The sequence below is a fragment of the Trichinella spiralis genome (genome assembly GCF_000181795.1).
Source record: "Trichinella spiralis strain ISS 195 chromosome Unknown Scfld1356, whole genome shotgun sequence".
NCBI classification, from domain to species: Eukaryota; Metazoa; Nematoda; class Enoplea; order Trichinellida; family Trichinellidae; genus Trichinella; species Trichinella spiralis.
In genome coordinates, this window is record NW_003528295.1 from 77291 (window position 1) to 96057 (window position 18767).

Consider the following 18767-nt stretch of genomic DNA (forward strand, 5'->3'; position numbering starts at 1 on the left):
TAAGAAGAATAGAATAGAATAGAATAGAATTAAATAGAATTCGTAATTGAATTGAATGCAACCGCCGACTGCTTGCTCAAATGATAATAATTATGGACTGATGGAAAAATCTAAGCTGATTATTTTTTGCATCACATCTTCCAAACTCGACGACTATAATACACTGTGGGTAAAACGGACGATTGCACAATGGAAATTATTTCAACAGTCATTTAAAAATAAAAGAAATAAATACGCCCACCATTAGTTGATTTCTTTCTGTTATTTATACAATTACATATTCTCAATTATGAAAAATAAGCACAACAACAACAAATCATTATACTTTTATTTTTAAATTATAATTTATCAAACTCACATACATCTATACATTTTCATTCAATGCAATTCTCGCATTGAAAATTTTACAATAATATGATGAATGCAATAAATATTTGTTTGTAAAATTATTTATTGATAATTGCATTAACACTGCCTACATTCCCTTCTGTATTGTATTTTATCCTATCAAATTGTAAACTGATAAAAAAAATATTGAATGAACATTTTCAATGTGTTAAAGTATTGTTGATGGAACTGTTTGAATTTGACTTGAAACTGCGCCATGTAAATTAAGCATAACGTAGAAAACCAATCCAAAGGCCACTAACGTTTATCTCAATTGAAAATATTATCACACAGTCACAGACTTTTCACTTCTGTTTGAACGTTCTGAATCGTTTAGATCTTCATCAATTAAATAACGCTGCAATGTTCTGAGATGTTCAAACTAACATCACAGAATAGATTTATTCTCAATTTGTTTCACCTCACCGTCGCCTTAGACACCGATAACAAATTATTCAAAAATTATAACAAAACAAAACGAGATGAATATAACATACATCTCCAGTTTACTACTCTTTATGCAATTTGGCAAGTTGATGTGAATTTGAATTTAATTTCAAACAATTCATTCTTGAAAAAAAAACTTACACGTTCCATATTTACTGATAATGTTTAAGATGTATGTCCTTCTCTTAGATCAACAACGGATTACCAACAAAACAGCAACATAAGATATGCTCAGATGATGATAATCTGTTTCACGTTCTCAACAGCCGACCTCAACAATTCAACATCTTAAAAAACATGCCAACCATCTGGTCTTGAAGCAAAGATCCAACAGACCACCCACCACGCATCAAATCCTACCATTCAATTCAAGTATAAATGTTCAAATAGCTCTAATAGGTTTTGAATTAAAATTCATCTACCAAGATAAAATGCTGACAACATGAAAGAAGCAAAAAAATAATTAATTAATTAATTACCTAATGTATCGCGACTTTCAGTTAAAATATAATAAAACAAATTTTATCAAAATTTAACCTATATTAAAAATGTATAATATCTCACCGCATGGAACAGCAATTCACGAAATGGTAAGACAATTATACTAAATTCACAATTGGAAATCGCCAATTGTAAACAAAAGAAATAACAGTAACTATCAGTTATTACCGTTCAAAAGACGCGCAGGTACTAATATAATAATTGTTTATATTATTAAAAATGTAATCTACAGTATGAAAAATCTTTAGAAACGACAAGTGAAATTGGAATTTTTGTCGTTTTTAAATTTTACAAATTTTTTAATACGTACTTTTCTTTTTTTGCTTTTAAATTTTCAGATTCATCGATTTCACACTTTTTTCAACTTAATCACGTGAAATGTATTGCGGTACAATTTTTAATCTTTCTTTCGATAAACTAACAATATAAAATGATCAGCATGAAAACCATCAACTGAATTACGCTGATAACAATGTAATGTTGGCATTAGCAATATATATATATATATTAACAAGAAGTGTAACAGCGGACAGTTGTTGTTTCATAACAATTTCACATTAATAGGAAAATATTTTCAAAAGAGTAACACGTTAAATTCATAAAAGCAAGAAGCTTAAAGGATACACGAAATGAGGGAAACTTATCTGCAATGATCAACTGCAACAACAGTGGTACAAGCTAAATAAAAGGATAACAAAAATCAACGTGCCCTGCGTTTCTTTCATACTTTGTACACAACATACATCAACAAACGAAACAAAACTTAAAAAATAAATAATCAGAATATTATAAGTAATCGATCGGCAATTAAAAAGATTATTTAAAAATATGCAAAAGCCGTCGAACGGACATTTTAGTTGGCAAATTTCAGAGTTATTCGGCATTGGTAGATGCGTATTTTTTCAAACTTGGGCATTTTGCTGACATCGTAAATAAAAATCAATGACGTGGACGCAAACTGGATATTCCATAATCATACTAAAAAGAATAAATAGTAATCAACTGGATGAAAATTTTCAATACTGCATTTCAACAGCAATGGTGAAATTCAATTTAAACATGACAAAAAAATGTTCACTAAATAAATCAATTAATAGCCATTATAAATGTAAAATGCTAATTTAAAAACAATCATTAATCGTAGCAATTATCTGAGCCGCGACTGCAAGAATAATGAGTATTTTGAATCATATTGTATTTTCAAACAATATTAATGATAAACAGTTGGTGAAAATGCTGGAAACAAAAGGCACAAAAGGACAATTACTTGCAATATTTTAAACAGATTATCATAGGACATCAGAAATAATTATATTTACATATTTCTAAATCTATACTGTCCATTCTGTTTCTACAAATGTAAACACTGCTTTTGCATTTAGAAAGATATCCCCCCCCCCCCCTTATTCAAAGAACACATGCTCAGTAAATAGATATTTGCGCAGTTCAATAAAAATTGATTCTCAAACATCTTCACCGTAGAAAAACATGAGCTTTAAAAAAACTGATCACCTCTCATGTTAATTAATACTTGATGAACATTTGCAATTTGATTAATTTTTAATTTCAACTTCGTAAAGAAAGTTACCCCAATTAAAGCATAATCATCCACCGCTCATACGGGAATGATTCTGCAACATATTGAATATTTTATAAATCACTGTGTTCTATTGAAAACTGAAAATCAAATTTCAAATAAATTTGTATAAGAAAATAAAAAATGAAATATTCAACTTTCTTCCTACTGAAAAATGTAAAACAAATAACGATTGAATTTGCGTTTTCAAAATAGCCGTAGCAATAGTATTTATAATGAGAAAATGAATTAATCAATATCCGACAAACCAACCGACAACTGCTCAGTTGCCAACTGAAGCAAAAACAGACAACGCACGAGGCAACGTCAAATTACATCCCCAAAGCCCAGCCAATTTTATACATTTCACAAATGAAAACTCAATTTTGACAAAAATCAAATTACACTCACAGCCGGAGGTGGAGTATTCCTGAAGCCGCCCATTGTATTGTCCGCATTGCAAGATTCTCTGAAAAGGATGAAGTTGAAAAATTAAATATTCAATTTTTTTTCAAATGACAATGAAATATATATTATATAAAAAGTATATAAAATTAAAAAAAAAAAAAAACTCTACACTGACATGGAGGCGGCCAGGCGAGAACGTGGGTTAAACACGTGGCTTCCATAAAAATCAGTATGCACAGCAGCTGCATCCGCTCTTGATAATAAAGGATCATTTCCTTCTGCATCAACATAAGGATGCATCCTGGAGAAAAGATTTTCAATGGCCTTGACATGACAGCTTTCTCTTTTGGTTGTCCTTTGCTTACCGTGGTTGAAAAGCCTTCCAGCTGCTGCTAACGATCAACAATGTGACAAATTGAATGATGCCGAACGCGGTCAACGCCATCAACAGAACCGAATTGGCTGACCTGAATTTCGATTTAGAAACTCTTCATACCAAATTATACACAAATAATCATGCAAATTAAAAATGAATAGCAAAAAAAATTCAATTCGTTTCTCTTCATCACTTACAACGACTCACTGCAAAGACCATAACGAATTGTTTTGTATTCTTCACGCATATTTGAGCAGCTGACCAAATTGTACAAACTTACTGCACTTTTTGTTGCTTCCGCATATGCATCATGTATTCCACTTATAGCTGTCCAAATCTTGAAAAAAAAATATTTACTAACATATTGCAACTATACAATACATATATATATATATTTATTTATTTATTTATTTTTCTTTACCTCTGGATGCGATGTTTCCTTGCCTTCCAATTTCAAATTCATAAAAAAACGCGTTAAAAAGATATGCATATCTTTAGTTTGTTGCAAAAGTCGACCTAAAGGCTGAAAAACACATATATAAAAATAAAGCAAAACTTTGTTATGAGTAATCAATTACTGTTCCTTCCAAAACGCTGTCCTTATTTTCAACACATTTTCTGAAGTATCGCAGCATAACTGAAAAAAAGTTAATAAATTACAGCTTCACTTCAAATATTAAAACTATACTTTACATTAAAATATATTTTTCAAAAATAAAAATATTTCCACAAATCTATCTAAATACTGCACAAAGTTACATGAAGTGATACTGAGATTGTTGAACACCATTTTAAATAAAAAAGAAATAAAAGTTTAACATATGAATACTACACAATGAAACTACAATAAAAGCAAATATGCCATTTAAATTAACATTATGCAAAAAGAAACATTTCTTACAACGGCTGAAATCATCATTCATGAATCGTTCCAAGCTAGGATATGGATCCAGGCAAAAGTCTGACACTGCCTGAAAATTTTGATTTCAATTTTAAAAATAAAATTTTATAATTTGACAATTTCACCAAACAAAGAACAAAAGCGAAAGCAACCAACGCCCAAACAACTAAAAATGTTATTATTCCTGCACCACTGAAGCTGAAGTAAACAAATTATTTTAAATCTTGAAATTTAATAAAAAAAAAAACCGACACTTTCTGCTTACAACATAATGCCTTTTCCAGATAAATTGCAGGAGCCGATCAAACCCCAAAGATTAACAATCAGTACAATAGCAAACAAAATAACACAAAGCATCCATCTACAACAAAAATGAAAAAAACAAATCGATTATAATTGCTTATTTAAGAATACAGTTGAATAATTGTCACCGTTCAAATTCTAAACGTTGTATAAAATATTTGCTATTTTCAAGCGTTGTCAGGTCAGAACCAAACTGCACAAGACTGTCCATCTCGTGAACGCCGACTTCAATCATCATTGAAAAATTTTTCCAAAATTGATCATTTAATAAAACTTTCTAAAATTTTATAATTTATAAATAAAAAACAAAATTTGTAAAAATAAAAACAAAATCAATAATACAGCGTCCTGAAGTTCATTTTGCAAAGTTCGCATGGCAGGTAATAATTCTGAATTCAAACTGAAGTTATACAGTTGAACCTACAACCACAAAAAAAATATTACAACTCTGTTTATTAAAAATGGAAAAAAAAGAACTTATACTTTTTCTCCAAATTTGGTCAATTCATTGCCAAGGTCGCCAATACCATAAACAACTTCATTCATACCTTTATTGACATGCTCGTTGCAATAAAGTGCAACACCAATGAATAGACTGAACAAGCAATAAAAATGCTGTTAAAATAAGGAAATTGTTTAATTTTGAAACAGATTTTCAAATTTACCAACTGACGCCCAGGCAAGCGATCAAGCCGGAAGCTATTGCTCTGGCATCCGATTTTGGCTTCGATGTGTTCCCTTTGGTGCAACATTTTACCGACCAAACGCCGATAATTACAATAAAAAGCAAAACACACAGAATCACAGGACAAGTGGCATAGATGATCAATGCCTGAAAAACAAAGAATTATTGATTTTTAAAAACAAAAAACAAAACAACAATAATATTGCTGACCTCGACGTAATCTTTGTTAGTCAAATCGAATTTCGATTCAACGGAATGAAAGGCAAAATTCACCTTCGGAAATTTGTGAAACAGCTCAGCTAACCAAAGCATCACACCAGTTTTTCTGTCTAAAGATGATTTTTTCAAAAGAGAATAATTTCAAATTAGTGAAAGTAAAAAGAATATGAAAACCGGTCAAGCGATGACTAATCGGCGGAATAATAAACCGGGTCAAGAAAATATACTTTTTTTTCATTTCCAGATTCACATTGGAAAATGTAAATAAAATCACAATGACAACTAACACAAGTCTTCACTATACAACAATAAATCAACCACCCACTCTTTATTGTAATTATCGGGTGATGAATGGAAGAAAAAAATGTCTGATTCAAAAGATATTCAAAAAAACCCGACATCTCAAGAAAATTGTAAGAAATTTAAAAATAATATAATCACTGCAAAAAAATTACTATTACAAACATACAAAACTATACGAAAAAATAACTGTACAAAATTTCATCAAATAAACTGCACAAAAAGCAAACCTATTTTTTTAGATATTCAAATATTCATTTAAAATATTCAAATTATAAGCTAATTTTGGAAGCTAAATACCGTATCAGTAAAATATTCACACCATTAAAGAGAAATTGAAAATATCAAAAGAAAGGTCAACAAAAAACTAACCTATGTCAAAACGCGGCTGAACAATCTACAGTACACCCACATGAAATAAAATTACAGTAATTGATGCAATTAAGATGATATTTTGTTTGACTTAAATTCATTTAAACAATCTAAAATTGGATTAATAAAGCTGAATTTATCCTGATTAATATTTTAAAGCTGTTTAAAACTAGAAATAAATAAAGTTTTCATAGTAAATGCTTCAAAAGTTATCGTTTGGTATAAATGAATAAAAACTCAAATAAAATGGAATAGAATGTTGCGTTATTTAATGCATAAACCTCTAAAAATCATTAAATTGCATTTGTAAATTGACAATTGGCAATTAAATTTTAATTTTATAACTGATAACTTATTTTTGATTATTTTTCTACAGTACATCTGTCAAATTCACTATATGTAATTTTTTCAGTTGTTTCATAGTAAATATGTCTTTGTTTTCGTTCGTAAATCCAGCACCGTCTGTAGAAGTATTTCATGTTAATCAGTGCTTTCAATCCGATCCCAATCCAAAAAAAGTAAATCTTACTATTGGTGGTAAGTTGTGCAATAATGCAGCACATGTATGTGCACTTGCGCAGTAATGAATTATTTGCTTGTAGCTTATCGAACGGAAGAAGGAAAGTTTTGGGTTTTACCTGTAGTTGCAAAAGCGGAGTCAATATTGATAAATAGTCCAACTCATAATCATGAATACTTGCCAATGTTGGGCAATAATAAATTTTCATCATTAGCTGTAAAGCTGCTTTTTGGTGAGCATACTGAAAAATTAGAAAAAAAGGTATGTTGTAACATGTTAGTAATTTGGTAACTTATTACTTATTTTATTCAAGCTTTTGTGTGCTCAGTCTCTTGGGGGCACCGGCTCTATTCGTGCAGGCTTAGAATTTTTGAATCGAACATGCGGTTTAAGAGAAGCATATATATCTGATCCTACTTGGGGTGAATAATTTATATTGAGTAAATTTTCTGCAAAATTCTATTTAAAATTTCAGAAAATCATCGTTTAATATTGGAATACTGTGGTTACAGCAAAATAAATACTTATCGTTATTGGCAAAATGAAAAAAGAGCTGTAGATTTTGAAGGAATGCTTCAAGATTTACGAGTAAATTTGTTTGTTAATATCATTAAAATGTAATAAATTTTTTAAATGCATTTCTAGGCAGCACCTGAAAAATCGGTAGTCATTTTGCATGGCTGTGCTCACAATCCTACCGGAATGGACTTAAGTAAACAACAGTGGATAGAACTGTTTGAATTATTGCAAGTAAATAAATGCTTTTGCTTTTTTATAAATTTCTGAAACGTAATTTTTCAAAAATTTTAATAACTGTTTATACTTTTAACAAAAAAGTTAACTTTTATATTAATATTGTAATTTTCATTGTAAGAATTAATGTTTAGAAAAAACAGTTGTTTCCTTTTTTCGATTTGGCATATCAAGGTTTTGCATCAGGAGATCCTGATAGTGACGCTTGGGCTGTACGTTATTTTGCCAGTCGTGGAATAGAAATGTGTGTTGCACAGTCGTTTTCGAAAAATTTTGGCCTTTATAGTATAAATATGTTTTTCTGTTGATGCTTTATAATTTATATACAATTTTTTAGATGAACGTGTAGGCAATCTTGTTGTAGTTATTAATGATGAAAAAGTGTTAGCTTCATGTAAATCGCAGCTTAGTCTTGTGGTCCGTGCGAATTGGTCAAATCCGCCCAATCACGGCGCAAAAATTGTCGAAACCGTTTTATCGGATCCAGAACTGACCAATCAATGGTTTTTTCTACTTGTTTTGTAGTTTTCATGTTTTCTTTTCTAAAAAATTTTAAAATCTTTAGGTTGGAAAATGTACGTGTAATGTCTACGAGAATTCAGTGCATGCGAAAAGCACTTCGTGCTAAACTTGAAGAATTGAAAGCTCCTGGCACATGGAATCATATCACTGAACAAATTGGAATGTTTTCCTATACTGGCCTTAGTGGTACGTATCCTGATTGTTTGCTCTCAGATGTGAAATATATGATGCGTGTATTGTATCTTTTAATTGTAAAGTTACTTTGTATTGTGTAATTAAATTTATCCTTATTTTGAATGGATTTCTTGAAGCGGTTCACATAGTATAAGCATACGAGTATCTTTGTTTGTGTTTTTAGAAAAGCAAGTAAAATACCTTGCGGAAGCTTATCATATTTACATGTTGAAAAGCGGTAGAATCAATATGTGTGGTTTGAATCCACAAAACATTGACTATGTTGCCAGCGCATTCAAAACTGCACTTATGAACTACTGAGGTGGCGGTATTTTTTCATCAGTATATTAGCTGTTCATTTCTCACGATGAAACCTGAACTAATAGCAGCCTGCCGAAAGCTAACAATGGTTTTTGTTGAATTGTGATTTATTTTTTAATAATCTTTTTGTAAATCATGATTTTTATTTGATCTAATTTTTATTTGTTGAATTATGGCTCATTTTTTAATGGAAATGGTTGCACGTTTATTTTATTATTTATTAATACTATTTACACAGTTGCTTGTCCATTTTTAACATTTAGAAAACCATTCTTCATATTTGATGAATTTTTCCTAGAGGAAAAGTTATGAATTACAGTTTTTTAAATTCATTTTAAGAAGTAAACTGTTTCTATTAAGCATAACTATATTATTAAAAGCTGAAGCTACACTTCAGTTACAAGTTAATTTGTTACATGTCAACTGGTTAAGGTATAACGGTACATGAAACAGCTGTTATTACCTATTGTGATTGTATTACCTTTGAATATTATTTAAAAAAATATTCCGAAAGTAATTTTTATTACCGAAGTAGTTTAAAAAAATACACACAAACATATATGTATAGCATTTCATTGATTTATTCATTTCAGACAAAAATATACTATGAAACAAAAGAAAGCTTGACTTTTGGTATGAGGAAATAAACTAATTAAACAGAGTATTTTTTAATCGTAGAAATTTATGCAATTAAGTATTATTTAATTTTAATTAATTTTTAAAGAGAATTTAGTATGTAAGAGTTAGCTAAGAAACGCCAATATTGTTGAAACCGTACAATGGTGTTTCTCAAAAGACAAAAAAATAGTCATGAAAGTATTCTGTTATTTCAAATATGATTACACTTACGTTTTTAAAATAGTTTTTAAGTTTTTATTAAGTTAAAATTTATACACTAGAACTGAAATAATTTTCATTTTTGAATCGTTTTAAATTTTACTATCAGTTATCAATTTACTATTACTTTATTATTTTATTACTGTATAACAATGCGATAAAAAAAAACATTACGATTTGCTGAAAAATAAATTAGTTTGTCATATACATTTGCCTATAACTTCACGTTTCAACACTGTTTTATATTTTTTTTCATTAGAAATTATGTTTTTAAATAATTAAAAATATTACCTACAACTACAATAACACTTCATTTTCTATAAAAATGTCTTGTGGCGCATTAATTATTACTTCTAAAATGCAATACATAGAAAAGATATATATATATTTTGCATTGTTTTCATTCACTTAATTAAAGTAATTTATGAAGTTATAATTTGCTTTTTTTAGTGAAATAACTTGAATCTTTTAGAAAAAACTGGAAATACAGTATGCTCTGATTTACAGTATTCTTATAAAGTCGTGAAGTTTAACTCTGTAAATTTAATTTTTGTTATTTTTAAATTTTAAAATCGTAGTTGATTTTTCATTTAGTAATTTAAAAAATATATATTGTTTTAATTTAATGAATTTTAAAGTTTTAGTTTATTTCTATAAATTTCATGGTTAATAATCCGCAGGTACAAGCTACCGAAAGCATTTAGGACAGCATTTTGGTAGACCTTAGCATTTTCGTTGCTTTGAATCGTGATTGACAATATTTTTTTAAAAATGGTCAAACCTAAGCACGAATTTGGAGTAAATCAAAAGAACATACCAAAAACAGGTTTCATTATATCAATTTTTGATATACTTTCTTGTAATCTTGTCCATTTTAACGAACGTTTTAGTCGAAGATGAAGAAGAAGAAGAGAAACCTTGTTGTGTGAAATCGCCATGTGACTGTTGTGATGCCGAAGAGAGTGAACTCACCGTTAAACCCCCGAGTAAGTTACATTTTTCATTTCATTGTTATAAATTGAAAAGTAGTTTTCACTTGTTTTGAAATATCTGATTTTCTGAAAATTATATCTCCCGTTAGAAAATCTTATCATGCAAGAATAAGCAGCTTTTCCTTTTAAAATGACAACAGTAGTTTGTTTGGCTAATTTTTATGATTATGATGAATTTTTGATATTTTTTCGTTTTAGAATTTATTTAAAAATAAATTTATCTGTGCTGTTGGAATGGGTTGTTTTGCAGATAACGTTGTAAATAAAAATATGTTATAAAAGATAATACGGCATGAATATATAGGTTGTAATTTTATTGTAATTGCACGCTGAGTATGGTGTAGTTTATGTATAAAGGTTTAAAATAGATTTGTTACTTTTTTGTAAAACTTGATAAGTAGTAAAACGAAGTATGCTTCAAAATATTCGTCTTTAAAATTGTAACTTTGATGCTTTCTGGGTTGATTGAAATTTTCTGTTTACTAAAATGGAATGTATTGGGTATGACTAATTGTGTAAAGTGAAAACTTTATTATTTATATACTTGTAATTTTTTGTTTATTACATTCATTTGATAATGCATTTTTATTAATGTAATTGTTAACAGATGAAAATTGTAACTTTTAAGTTGTAGATGAATCTGTCTTAGATTTTATGTTTTTCATTTTGCTCATTCGTTATTTATCGTTTTTTTTAAAGTTAATATTATTTACGGAGTATTTATTTTTAAATTTTATTTAATACTTTATTAAATTTTTATAAAACTATTGAAAAACTCTGTGGAGTTTAATTTAGGCAGAGCTGAAAGTCAAGGTTGCCATTATTTAAATTCATGGTTTTTATTTATTGCTTTTCATGACTAACGTATTGAAAGTAACTTTTGCTACTCGTAGAGTGAGAACTTTTTCTTTATGGACGAACGCATGTTCTAACAGAAGTGCTTTTTGTTATTATAATTGTTGCAGAATGTTGAATAACTTGAGAAATATTAAATTTAATGTAGCGTAAGATGAGAATTGTTTGGAATTTGAAAATTTTCATCTTTTTATCGGAATGACTTTTTGTACTAGAGTAAATGTTGATTTAGCGTGAAAACATTGATTTATATACTTTTGCTGAACATTTGTAATTCCACTTTAGATAGTTAAATTTGTGCTGAAAATCGGCATAAAAGTTTTTGTATATTATGTTAAATTTTTAGAGCGTTGTTGTCAATTATTTAACAAGTTGCTTTCGTCTAATCATACATCAACGGTTGCTTGCCAGACTGAGAGTTTAGATTGGGGTGTTGCCGTGAAAAAGACTGGAATTGAGAGTGGAGGAGAATTGGCTAGCAACTCACCTGTTTCTTCAGTTAAAAAAGAAGGTAGTTGTGGATATTATTATTATTTTTTCTTTTGCATAACTTTTTTTAATTATAAGAAGAGAATGTCGTTGCTGAAGGTCTTTTGCGGTTAATGATACATAACTTCCGGCATATGACAGATACTGTACGAGGACCGGCTAAAATTATCAATGGTGTGCCTTGGTATGTTTGTTTATTTTTGTCGCTTATATGTATACAGTGATTTTCTATGCGCATTAAGTAATTATTTTGTTGATTTCGACTATTTGAATTTTACAATTAATTGAAAATTAATTAATGAATTTTGTTTAGCCTAATATTTATTGTTTTAATTAATTTGTTTTGCACTATTATTTAAGTGTTTTGATTGGAATTGCATGATATAATTTTGAGTTGGAAGTTTTGCTCAACCGTTGATATTAAAATTTATTTAAAATGTAAGCAAGGTTAGTTTGAAAAATCATGTCGAAGATTATTGAAAATCTTGTTTGTTTCTCTTTTAGGAAGATCATGGTGATGCCGAGACAACATGTGGTTGCTAAAAAGGGCACTCAGAAGTGTCTTGGATTTTTCTTGCAATGTTGTCCAGATTCATACGCTGAATAGTAATAAATTTTCAAATTGATTATAATTTTATAAATTTATTTCGAAATTGTTTCAGTTCATGGTCTTGCCAAGCAGCAGCTGAGTTGAAGATCAAAGCACTTAAGTCTCACGCGAGTGACTTTGTTCGTAAGACGAATCACAACTACTCAGTCAAGGAAAATGACTGGGGTTATAGTTGTTTTATGACTTGGGCGGTAAAATTTAAACTGCATTTTAGTGTAATATCGAAATTAATGTATTTTTTTTTGTTTGAGGATGTCATGGACGAGAGTCAAGGTTATTTAAAGGACGAATGTATCCAGTTGGAGGTGGTAGTGCGAGCCGAAACTCCGAAAGGAATTTTGTTAGTTTTGAAAATTATTATTATTATTCTTTTAATTTACATAATTTCCAAATTGTGCTTTTTATATATATATTTATGATGGAATGTAAAAAATGATAAATAGTTCCAATGAGTGGGTGGAATTTTCAAAATTTGAATATTAGTGAAGCACTTGTGATATGGGTTATGTGATATTATTGTTTTTATAAATTGTTGAAAGTAGATTTTTGTGGTAATTTTCTTTTTTTTTATTTTTTTTTTATTTTCTGCAGAACTCACGAAGCATTTGTGAAGAAAATTCAGGATTATATACGTTTGGCGGATTTGCAGCGAAGCCGAGGACTGGTGGACAAAGCGATCGAAGTGAATCAGACGGCAGCTCGATTTTGCAAAGACAAAGATACCGATATGAAGGAAGAATTGGACAAACAGCGTTTGAAGCTGATCGAAGAGAAATTGAAAGAGTCAATTTCAAGAATCGAGAAAAGTTTGTTCTTTTGAGCAAATTATCATAAAATAAATGGTATTTTTTTTTGTTTAATTTTCAGATAAAGATTACGAAGGTTCTGTGGATCAGGCTGCGGCATTGGAGACTTTGCGACAAGCGATCACTGGGAGCATAGTGTTTTCAGAAATGACAGGTTTTAATTCAGAAGCGAGATTCTGATTTGTTGTTGTTGTGTTTACTGTAGGAGATTGTGTGCCGTTTGTTTATTTTGTGTGTTTGTTTGTTGTTCAGGCTCGGAAACGGATTCGCCAAAGTCGGGTTCGGCCGAAGAACGTGTTGCGGCGAATTTGTGCGGTTCCCAGTTGCATTTCCAGGACACCGTTTTGAAAATGGTGAAAGAGAAATATTCGCAATGGGATCGACCGGTGAAGCAATCATCCGATGAATCAGTCAGTGACGGAGTGAAAAATCCGATAATAGAGAACGGTGCCAAAGAGAATAAGAACAAGAACGTGGTGGGCTATTGTGTAATTAATTAATTAATTAAGTAATTGTAATATCTTTTTTTTTCTTTCAATTCTATGCAGACTAAAGAAAAACAATCGCGTACAGTTGCATCGCAATCAAGCGGAACAGCGAATTCGGTTGACAATAATCAATCAGAACAACGTCGTAAGCAGAAGCAAAACCAACAGCAACAGAAGCAGCAGCAACAACAGCAACAACAACAAAAACAACAACAACAAAAACAAAAACAACAGCAGCAGCAGCAGCAACAACAACAACAACATCGTGCTACTCCGGCCAAAGGGGACAAAACGCCGACAGTTGTACCACCGGCAGCGACGCCACCTTCGTCGGGTGGGGCATCGCAGCAGGCGCCTTGGATCGGCAATTACGGCAGAGATTCGTGCTCACTGCCAGTTAATTTGGCTGACCAATCGGCAGGGACGGCGATGATGACCACTTGGCGTACGTCGATGGTGAACGGCGAAGCGACAACTACCACGGCGACGTTTACGAAAAATGAGAACGGTACGATGATTTTGTCGAATGAAACTCGCAACGATTTGAGCAGCATCAAGGGAACTTTGCAACGTTTGGCATCTCTGGCTCGAGACGGGGTTGAAGTGGCGAACACGGTCCAAAGCAATTTGAGCAAAGTGGCTTTTCGCCTCACCGCTCCGGAATTTCTACCCGACTTGGCCGGCGCCAAAGCCCAAGCTGGTAACAAGCAGCAACAGCCTGGATGTTCAGGCAAAACTGCTTCGGCGACGAACAGGCGAATGTCTCAAAAACAACACCAGCAGCAGCAGCAGCAGCAGCAGCAGCATGTCTGCACTTCGGACGATCAGTCGTCGAAAGGGGGCAAAAAGCACCAACATCAACACCAACACCAGCAGCAGCTTCACAAATGTCCAAATTGTGCAGCGGAAAAAGCGGCGGCTTTTTACAGTGCTGTTCAATCAGGCGACAGTTTGTCCGAATTGGACACTCTGTCGTTGCAGTTGCAGCTTCGTGGTGCGGATGTTCGCGAGCGTAATGTTCCGGAATTGTTGTCGAAATTTAAATTTTTTGCCAACAGTAACACCGAAACGTACCGTATTTGCGACATGATCAAAAAATGCGAAAAGAAATTGAAAGTGAGCAGATGAGAATTGTTTGTTATTGTTATTATTGATTTATTGATATTTGTTTTTTTGTAGGAATACGAAAAGGCGACTTCTGCTAGCAAAAAAGAGTTGAACGAAGCGGCCGAACGTTATCTTGTCAACGAACAAAAATTGGTCAAAGAAGTGGAAACGTTGAAAACGCAACTCGATCAAGCGAAAGAGCGTTTTGAAAAGTAAGAAAATTAATTGTTTTTTTTTCTTCTTTTTTTTGTAAATTTAAATTTAATAATCAAATTAAAATAAAATATACGTCGGGGGGAGGGGGGGGAATACTGTATGGGGTTTGGAAGAGAAATGCTGCTGCTATTGTTTTTCTTTTTTGTTCTTTCCAGGCAAGTGGCATTGTCGAAAGAGCATCGCAAAGAATTTCGCAAGTTGGAAAAACGACTGCGCAACGAATGCATGTCGCCGTCGACAAAAGCGGAACTGATGACCAAAGCGGAAAATTTGGAAAATGAATTGAAAAAATTGAAAACGAAAAATGAAGAAGAACGTCAACGTAGTTCCGAAGAGATTCGCAAACACGTCGAACAATTCAAAGTTGCCCAGCGTGAAGCTCATTCACTTGGATTGGAAAATGACAGGTTGAAAAAAAAGAATTTTTTTTGTTCACTGATGATGGTTATTTTATTTTAGATTGCAATTGGATGTGGATTCGAAAAGTCAAATGATTGAAAAAATGGAAAAAGAACGTGAAAAAGAAGTACTCCAGATGCAGACAACGTTGAAAGAAGTGATGGACCGTGCGAAAAGACACGAAGTATTTTTTTAAAAAAAAATTCCATTTATCCAATACAATCCAGTGCAATTAATTGTACGTTTATTTATTTTTAGATTGAAATATTGGAATTGCGCTTGCAGATGGGTTTGAAAGCGTTGCAAGGATCTTTGGATGATTGTCAGCGGCATTTGAATCAATTCGACGAAATTGCAAAAAAGTACGCCACACCTATTATACCTTATATATATATATATATATATTGTTGAATTATTTTCACTTGAAAAATTACAACTGCTAACTTTGTATTTGTCTGTCTGCAGACATGGACAAGTGATCTGTCATGAAGAGATGAAGGTGTTCTTGGCGTGCCAGCAAGAGTGGATTAAAACTAAAGAAACTGTGAAAGAAATGATGCAAAAGTTAAAGGTGGTGATTCAGATAAATAATTTTAGAATTTACGAAAATTTCCTTTTTTTATTTTATTTTTTGTACAATTGTCAGGACGATTTTCGACATCAGATAGAATTGGTGCGTGGTGGTACTTTGTTGCAAAGTTTGATGCCGATAGAAATTCCCAAGCCTCCGGCTCCACCGCCGTTTCCTCGTTTTTGTTACAGCATTCAGCAGCAGCAACCACAACAACAGGTGATTTTGAAATCAATGGATATATGTATTACTTTTTTTTTCTACTGTTATTTTGTTGTTTCTATTTTCAGCAACAACCGATGGCTCCGATTGGTCAGCAGATGTCATCAGCGGCTTCAGTGCGTGGTGGTGGACAACAGCAGAAACAGTCGATGGGAATTTATTCGACGAACAATGGTACGTTACGTGGTGCTAATACTGCTGCTGCTGCTGCTGCTGCTTCACTGTCGGGCAGTGGTGCTGATATGCATTTTTCGTCCGGATTTGGCGGCATGGCAAAAGTTAGCAACAGCAGCAGCAGTATTTATGGAACAAATCAGCAAAGTGTTGTTGAACAACAACAACAACACAGAAGTGGTGGTGGTGGTGGTGGTGGTGGTAGCGGTACAGCTGCTTCATCTTCTGATTTTTCCCCATGGGCTGATGGAACTCAGTCGTATTTCAACGGCAAAGCTTTCGGCACGATGTTCGACAGTTTCAGCAGCAGTTCTTCCACCGTAGCCAGTGGTCCAACGATGCCACCAAATCAGCAGCAACCTTCGCCACTACCACTGCATCATCATCATCATCATCATCAGCAACAGCAACAACAACAACAACAACAACACCACCAGCAGCAGCAGCAACAGCAGGTTGGAACAGCTGGTGCAATTGGTCAGTGGTCGAATTGGAGCAAATACCAACAACGACCGCCGAGCGCTTTGTCCACTTTGCAGACATCTTCCACTCCTGATTTTTCTTCGGTGAAGCAGCAAAGACCACCGTCGGCTGTTCAGCGTAGTGCCAGTCCTGGCATGACCATGGTTATCTTTTCTTTTCTTTTTTTGCTTATTTTATATTTATTAATTCATTCAATTGTTTGGAAAAAAATTTTTTCATTTATTTCCCTTTTTTTTTCTTCAGAGCACTTCTGATTGCAGCCAAATATTTAACAGCGAAGGTGTCGATTGGGACTTTCTCTGCGATTATTTCGACACCAGATGTCCAACCGTGCAAAGGTGATGATGATGTGTGCATGATGACGAACGACGTTTATTTTTATTTTTTGCTTTTCAGTGAACAAATTCGAGAAGCGTTGTCAGAATTCAGGTATAATCATTTTGAAAAGTTCAAGGCTTTGCCAACAATGTCTGTTTGGGCTACGCTGCTCAAATTTATGGTAGCGAAGTTGAAATTGGTAAGTAGTGTGATGTATGGATAAATAATTATAATTATAATTGTGATAAAGGGTTGAAGATTTTTTCTTTACTAAATTTAAAATAATTTCATTTATAGCATTGAAAGTTGTAGCTTGCTTCTTTTTGTTAAATATAACTACCTCTATGTTAATTCATATGCATATGTAAAATTAAATTCTGATGATATTTTGATGCTTTATATTGTTTTAACAATTTACGTTCATGTAAATCATGTATGTCTACTTTAAATAATTCATTATTTATGTTGTATGAGGGGATATGATTGTCATTTTGTGGAAACAAAAAATGATTCCAAATTACTCGATGATTGATCTTATAAATAAATATAAAAAATAAATTTATCGATAATTCGGAAATTATTTGTATATTTCAAGTGAAATATTAGAATTCTAACTTATTGAGCATTTTTTATTATTGTGAAAATATTTTAAAATGTCATTAAAGTTTCGCAAATTATGTCTGCAAACAATGTATGGAAGAGTAATTCAGAAATTGTTGTTAATTTTTGTTTGCTTTAGCCACCACCACCACCACCACCAAGTTTGACTTCTGGCTTTGGGAAGGCAGACAATTTTGTTGGATCACGAAGAAGTGCGGCAGAGGAGTTTTGCATGATTTGCCATGCTCTTCTACGTCCAGAAGACCATTGCACCACTCTGAGTTGTAGTCATAAGTTTCATAAAAATGTAATAACAATATATATATATATATTTTTTTTTTTAATATTTAATTTCACCTGTGCTAAAAACTTCAACTTTTTTAGTGCATTAATCAGTGGATGGCAGAGAAACATGCTTGTCCATCGTGTTCATCTTTTGCTTTACCACCAGAGGAATATCCAGATTTGGCGTGATTTTCAGTTTTTGTCAAAGAGTCGATAGATGAATAATATTTCTCATATGACCAGTATTGTTCTGAAACTCTTTGTTTGCAGAAAATTAAACCTTTGACAAATAAAATTGTTTTATGAGTATTTATTTATTGACTTTTTATTATTAAAAATTTTGTATATTGGGATAAATTGGGATTTGTAAAACAACCGCATTCGTCTATTTACAAAAACTACATGAAACTGGAATGTTCACTTATTACACGTACGGTGAATCAAATTCACTGAAACAACAAATGCAGGTTTTAGTACTGTAAATTACGATACAAGTATTCAAGGTTATATAAGCAATTAGCCTGCTTGACCACAGACCAGCTTATGATAT

The 18767-nt window shown here is 31.9% G+C and overlaps 3 protein-coding genes across 3 annotated transcripts; 1 reads left to right on the plus strand and 2 right to left on the minus strand.

The window, feature by feature from the left end:
• Nucleotides 1-3160: 3160 nt before the first annotated feature.
• Tsp_11252 (hypothetical protein) lies at nt 3161-4330 on the minus strand. The gene is made up of 7 exons (XM_003369916.1): nt 4274-4330; nt 4117-4218; nt 3893-4032; nt 3685-3786; nt 3495-3620; nt 3323-3380; nt 3161-3205 (listed from the first exon to the last, which is right to left on the minus strand). Exons 1-7 carry the CDS (start codon nt 4328-4330, stop codon nt 3161-3163), a joined length of 630 nt encoding a protein of 209 aa, XP_003369964.1.
• A 1046-nt stretch (nt 4331-5376) lies between these two features.
• Nucleotides 5377-5896, minus strand: Tsp_11253 (hypothetical protein). The gene is made up of 3 exons (XM_003369917.1): nt 5858-5896; nt 5565-5731; nt 5377-5494 (listed from the first exon to the last, which is right to left on the minus strand). The coding sequence occupies exons 1-3, from the start codon at nt 5894-5896 to the stop codon at nt 5377-5379; spliced, it is 324 nt and encodes a 107-aa protein (XP_003369965.1).
• A 1007-nt stretch (nt 5897-6903) lies between these two features.
• On the plus strand, nt 6904-18406 carry Tsp_11254 (aminotransferase). The gene is made up of 28 exons (XM_003369918.1): nt 6904-7012; nt 7078-7256; nt 7309-7417; nt 7471-7583; nt 7641-7745; nt 7883-8033; nt 8086-8251; nt 8314-8456; nt 10493-10588; nt 11796-11960; nt 12017-12122; nt 12601-12739; nt 12800-12888; nt 13140-13354; nt 13416-13508; nt 13607-13830; nt 13903-13987; nt 14240-14542; nt 14747-14958; nt 15022-15161; nt 15321-15572; nt 15625-15748; nt 15823-15926; nt 16030-16108; nt 16162-16354; nt 16426-16531; nt 17411-17531; nt 18317-18406. The coding sequence occupies exons 1-28, from the start codon at nt 6904-6906 to the stop codon at nt 18404-18406; spliced, it is 4011 nt and encodes a 1336-aa protein (XP_003369966.1).
• The last annotated feature ends 361 nt before the right edge of the window (nt 18407-18767 follow it).